General features: G+C 41.2%; 1 protein-coding gene across 1 annotated transcript; it reads right to left on the reverse strand.

Annotated features, from left to right (window-relative positions):
• Positions 1 to 4,133: 4,133 nt before the first annotated feature.
• On the reverse strand, positions 4,134 to 5,489 carry RNASE6 (ribonuclease A family member 6). Its single transcript, XM_082648748.1, has 2 exons — positions 5,280 to 5,489; positions 4,134 to 4,894 (listed from the first exon to the last, which is right to left on the reverse strand). The coding sequence occupies exon 2, from the start codon at positions 4,887 to 4,889 to the stop codon at positions 4,428 to 4,430; it is 462 nt and encodes a 153-aa protein (XP_082504874.1). The 5' UTR covers positions 4,890 to 4,894; positions 5,280 to 5,489; the 3' UTR covers positions 4,134 to 4,427.
• Positions 5,490 to 6,517: the final 1,028 nt, after the last annotated feature.

Consider the following 6,517-nt stretch of genomic DNA (forward strand, 5'->3'; position numbering starts at 1 on the left):
CCCGCTCGCCACAAGAGAAAGCCTGCACGCAGGAACGAAGACCCAACACAGCCATAAATAAATAAATAAAATAAAATAAAAAGAAACCCACTAGTGTCAGGCATTGTACTAGGAACCAAGGATCTAAAGATGCAAATAGCATCTTTTTTTTTGCCTACATGACAATGTTGTCCTATTTCATACTCATCAGGTTGCCAAAAATGCAGGAGCATGATACTCTCATGTTTTGCCAGAGACAGGACATTGAGATGCAAAAACTCACATACCATAGTTTCTGGCAATATTATACAATCAATGCTTCAGTTAGTCTATCTGTCTAACAAATTACCCCCAAACTTGGTGGCACAAAACAATAATTTATTATGCTCCCAGTGGGTCAAAAGTTCAGATAGGACACAGTGGGGACAGCTTGTTTCTGTTCCAATGTCTGAGGCTGCAGCTGGAAGACTCAGAGGTTGGGAGCTGGAATCATCCGAAGGCTCATTCACCCACATGTTGAATGGTTGATGTTGGCTGATACCTTAGCTGGGCCTGTTGGCTGGAATATCTATACAAGGCCTCTCCACGTGGCACCATCTTCCTCACAGCATGATGATTGGGTCCAAGTGTGGGTGTCCTACAAGAGAGAGGGAAAGCCAGGCAGAAGCTGTATCACCTTTTATGACCTGGCTTTGGAAGTCATACAGTGTGACTTTCATCCCATTCTATTCATTAGAAGGGAGTTTCTAAGACTAACCCATACTCAAGGAAAGGGAACATAGACCCTTCTGATAGAGAAGAGTCAATATCACACTATAAGAAGAGCATGTAGAATGGGATATGTTGATATGGACATCTCTGAAAAATACAATCTGCTACAGTCAGTTTGTGAACAAAGAAGAACAAAGAACATCTCTCGTTACCCAGTTATACAAGGATTAAGTCGCAACCCACTGCAGTCCACCACTGACAGGGCACCCTGCAGGGAACTGAGAATGAAAAACAGGATGAGGTACTCTGTGCTTTGGAAAAACAAGTTCCTAGATAGTTAGACGTGTATCTCAAGAATAATTTCAAAGACCCCTGATTCTTGCACCTTCCCAAACATAAAAAGTTCTAGTCCTCAGTAAGACCATGGATACAACTTAAACTCGCAATTCTTATGCTGAGTGTCTTTCTGTAAGTTGACAAGTTTCTTTGTACAGAGAAATGTACAAAGATATCATTGCAATGCTGCTTATTAGGGTGGAAATTTGGGAATATCCCAAATATTCAACAATAGACGACTGGTAAATAAATGATGGTTTATTAATACAAAGGAACAAACAATACACCAGTAAAAATAAAAGAACAACAAAGATACATTTTAACATCGATGAGTCTTAAAAACATTGTTGAGTGAACAAAAAAAGCAAGTTGCAGAATGATTTGTACTATATGATAGCATTTATATAAATTTCTTTTTAAATTGCACATGGAAACCCTATGTTTTGTTTATGAAGATATTATACATGAAATATAAGTATAAAAATAGGACTGGAAACACTTTAAATTTATAATTTCACCTGAGAAAAGTTAAGAGGAATGGGAATGGAGAGAGGAATAAAATGGACGCCAATGTTTTTATGTATATATATATTTTTTAGATAGTGAGTAAACGAAAAACAATATTTATTTTGTGTGCTATATATTGGTTTGTATTTATCTATGTTGTTTAATTCTTTAAAAAATATTTATTTATTTGGTTGCACCAGGTCTTAGTTGTAGTAGGCGGACTCCTTAGTTGTGGTTCCAGTGCTCCTTAGTTACAGCTCCAGGGCTCCTTAGTTTCAGCAAGCTGGCTCCTTAGTTGTGGCATGCAAACTCTTAGTTGCGGAATGCACATGGGATCTAGTTCCCTGACCAGGGATCGAACCCAGGCCGCCTGCATTGGGAGAGCAAAGTCCTAGCCACTGCGCCATCAGGGAAGTAACTACATTGTTTAATTTTTGAAAAGTAATTCATCACGTTAAAAATGAAATTAGCCCATGAGAGAGGGCAAGGGAAGGACTTTATAAAATCCATCAAGTTACTTCCCCAGTGGTTAAGACTCTGTGTTTCCAATGCAGGGGGTAAGTGTTTGATCAGGGAACTGAGATCCCACATGCTGTGTGGTGCAGTCAAAATAAGTAAATAAATAAAATAAAATCCATCAAGAAGTGTGAAGAGGGACTTCCCTCGTGGTGCAGTGGTTAAGAATCCGGCTGCCAACGCAGGGACATGGGTTCGAGCCCTGGTCCGGGAAGATCCCACATACTGCAGAGCAACTAATCCAGTGTGCCACAACTACTGAGCCTGGGCTCTATAGCCTGTGAGCCACAACTACTGAAGCCCACCCACCTAGAGCCCTTTCTCCACAACAAGAGAAGCCACTGAAATGAGAAGCCGGCACACTGCAACGAAGAGTAGCCCCCGATCACTGCAACTAAAAAAAAAAAGTGTGAAGAGCTCCAGAAGAATTCCCCTCCTCATGAGCGTACGCTTCCCCCTTCCTGTGAGGCTGTTTGGCCTTGCTTTTGCCACCCCATATGTGGGTTTTCCTCTGTAGGCTTGCCTCATACGTGGACGTCACGTTTTCTGCTTCTATTAGCCCTGTCTAGATAGTATGGCATCTTCCAAAAAACCCAAAAAAGCCAAACAGAAAAACACAAACGGAAAAGAAAGATAAGAATAATAAAAGAGAGAAAAAGGAAAAAAAAAAGGAAAAACACAAACCGTTATAAATTAAAAAGGTGACTTAAAGAATATTCACAGTATTGAATTTATCAATGAAACAGTTTTCGATTGTATACTTTTTTACCCCAATGGAACTAGTTAAAGTATCCATCTAAGGCAGTAAGTAAAGCAGTAAGAGGGGCATAATATTTTACTGGCTCCACATCCTCTAGTCAATATAAAGTTTTTTAAAAGTACAGTGTCGGACTTCCCTGGTGGCGCAGTGGTTGAGAGTCCGCCTGCCGATGCAGGGGACACGCGTTCGTGCCCCGGTCCGGGAAGATCCCACATGCCGCGGAGCGGCTGGGCCCGTGAGCCATGGCCGCTGAGCCTGCGCATCCGGAGCCTGTGCTCCGCAACGGGAGAGGCCACAGCAGTGAGAGGCCCGCATACAGCAAAAAAAAAAAAAAAAAAAAGTACAGTGTCCTCTAACCTGATACTCAAATTCTATTTCCACACCCTGTGAGTAAGAGATATGTATTGAATTGTCTACTTAGCTCATTTTCCCTGGGAACTTTGGCATCTCTAAGCCAGAGCTAATCCTCCTGGCACCAGGCTTGGCCCCAGGATGCCATTATAAACATGGACCCTGAAGCTCCTCAGGGCTTCCTGTGTCTTTTGAGTCTCATATCTTTGTAGCACTCCCATATGTACATATGTAACTAAAATTGTTTTTTTCCTGTTGATCTATCTTTTTATTACAGGGGGTATCTCAGCCAAAAACCTAGAAGGGTTTATGAAAAATTATTTTTCCTCCCCTACACATAGGACCTAAATTCTTAATCCCAGTCCTTCCATCTCTAAATCAGATACCTGTTCCAAAGCCCCAATGTTTCTGTGATATTTCACTATCTGAGTAGGGCAAGAATGTTTTTAGTGTCCCAGTGCTTTTTTTTTACCCCCCTTGATCTATGCTTTCTCTTTGTCCATTCCAATAGACAAAAGGAGAATTGACTCTAAGGCTACAGTGGATTATTATCCCTACTACTATTTATATTTAAAACATTATCTGATTAATTATAGAGGCAAATAGTTAAGATCTAGGATGCCTCAGTTACCAGCGTTAGAATCTGTGAAAATACCATCAACATTGAGTATCAGTGCCACCTCCAAACAACCATAGACAATGGTTTCAAGGGAAATATGTAAAGCCATGAGCAGAGTTTGAAGGGATGGAGAACTTTCTTGCTCCAAAGTCCCAGAGACACAGGGGTGAGGGAGTGGCAGAGGCCCCAGGTTGCCAAATAACTTCAAAGGTTGCCTAGGGCCAAAATCGTTCTCCTTGGAATGCTGGTAAATGCAGGCCTAGATAGCTCCAGGCTGGCAATGATGTGAAAGGGAACACGCTTCCAAACACACTTATACACACACTCATTAGAATGCAGCAGAACATGGTTTTATTTCTGTGAACACAATACAACAAAAGTTGGCCGAAGTTCTAAGGCTGAAAATATGGAGACCTGGACCCTCCTTTGCCCTCTTCCCTACTATCTTCCTTCAAAACCTAGAGCTCCAAAGCAGAAAAGAATCCTACATATTTTTTGTCCCAACTCTGGTCTATCCTCATCACTCTAATTTTTCCAATACCCTCCTTTTTCCTTCTATGGGAACCAGGAAAATCAACAAAAGAAAAGAAAAATCAGAAGAGATTGTAAGAGAATTTGTGCCAAGTGAGAGGGAAAATGATGGAAACTTTAAACAACCTTGTCTAAGTGTACAGGAACCAAAGGATAAGGAGGGTCGCTCTTCTGAGGGGGGTCACAGGCAACAATGAAGAGCTTGTATTGGGTGCCATCTCGGTAGCGGCAGTCAGGATACTTCCCCGCAGTGAGACTGCACTGAGTCAGGTTAACAGGCTTTGGACTCTGGTGGCAGTTGTGCCGCCCATTCTTACAGACGATGTGGGGCAAATCACAGACAGCAGCCACGTCCTGGAAGGAGTTATGCAGAAAGGTGTTTTGAGGCTTACAGTGCTGAGTATAATTATTGACACTGCTCATTGCCTTGTTGCACTGGAGAAGCCTTGGCTGTATATGCTGAATTTCAAACCAGCGAGCCTTGGTGAGATGCTTAGGCAAAGCACAAAGTGGACACACTGACCACCATAGTCCCAGCAGCAATAGGAGAGGAAAGCATCCCAGAAGACCTGGCCCCATCTTTTCTGTGTAAGGAGAGAGAAAATAATGGTAGTAGCAAAAACAATAAGAGCAAAATTATCACTCATAACCATTTAGATTTTTATTCTGCCTTTTAAGATTTCATAGCTCTTTTTTGTTTGTTTGTTTTTAACCATCTTCTTTCTCACTCGAGTCTCACAATTCTAAAGAAACTAAAGCCCAGTGAGGAGGAATTTGAGGTAAGACGATCTTTTCTCTGACTGGTAGATCTCGTTCTTCTCTTTGTCCTGCACTCATGCGTTTGATGGTCCTCATGTCAGAAACCTTGTCTCTTCCCTCCTGAAATATTTACCCTCCATCTATCTGACCTGGATCTCCCAGCCATCTTCACTGGCCACTCTCCCCAGCCCTGGGGGCTTCTGCTCTTACCAGGTCTCCGCGCTGGGGCTCCCGCTGAGAACAACAGCAGTAGTTAGTCCCAGGCTCAGAGCTTTCGTCTGTTGTTCTTCTCCCAGGTGTGCAAGGCTGCCTGCGTGTGACAGGGGAAGGGTCCTGAGCCCTAGGAAAGAGAAGACTGGGGCTTGGAAGATGAACTTGTTGACAGTGTGGATGAGACTCTTAGACTTTCAAACTTGCTGTTTAATGAGTGTCAATAACACTGTAAATGCAGGGAGAGAAAGCTTACTTAAAGAAACAGTGAGACTCAAAACACAGTTTTGAGGAACTGATCACTTCCTGATATGAGTTGGTGCTTCCTCCCTGACTTGAAGCTTCAGTTTTTTGAAGTTTTATGGTTTCATTTCCTTAGGAGAAAATACACATGAAAATCTGATATAATAACTGCCATGTACTTGGTATGTGAGCTTCAAACATAGACTTGAATGAATTATTCCTTTATGTGTATGTTTATTGGGCCAGATACTGGGCTACTCTGATTCGGGAGCTTGTGATCTAATGAAAGAGACAGTCAGGTAAATGGACCAATGCACAATATATTAACAAATATAAATAGCACTTACAGCTGTGATCAAGGAAACTACAGGTAACTGTGTGGATACAGTAGAGAGGAGGTATTTTTGGAGGGCACAACACCGGCACTGAGTTTTGAAGATTAATTAGAAATTAGGTGAAGAAGATGGTAAGGGCAGCCCAAAGAGGAAACTGTGTGAAGAGACCCATACATATGAAGAAGGGCACATTTAGGGTATTTGCCTCTTAAATCTGTTCTTGCCTTTCCATTGGTGCTGCAATATCCTTATTCAGAACCTTATTGTCTCATAGAGGACTCACATAAAAGTTTCCTACATGGACTCCCTGCCTCTAGTCTCTTTTCCTTCCAATCCATTCTACATATTAATACTTCCAGATTAGTATTTCTTGAGCATAAATATAACAGTGAAACACTCTTGCCCAGTACTTTTAATGGCTCCAATAATCTTTAGGATAAAAAGTATTTCTTTTTATAGCAAAGTTGCAAGATACAAGGTTAATATACGAAAATTGCTTTCTTATATACCAGCAATGAACAACTGGAATTTGAAATTAAAAAAAAAAAGAAACTAACATTTATATTAGCACCAAATAAAAATGAAATACTTAGGTATAAATCTCATAAAATATGTACAAGATCAATATGAGGAAAACTATAAAACTCTGATGAAATAAAT

Source organism: Grampus griseus (assembly GCF_964374135.1).
Source record: "Grampus griseus genome assembly, chromosome: 2".
Lineage (NCBI taxonomy): Eukaryota > Metazoa > Chordata > Mammalia > Artiodactyla > Delphinidae > Grampus > Grampus griseus.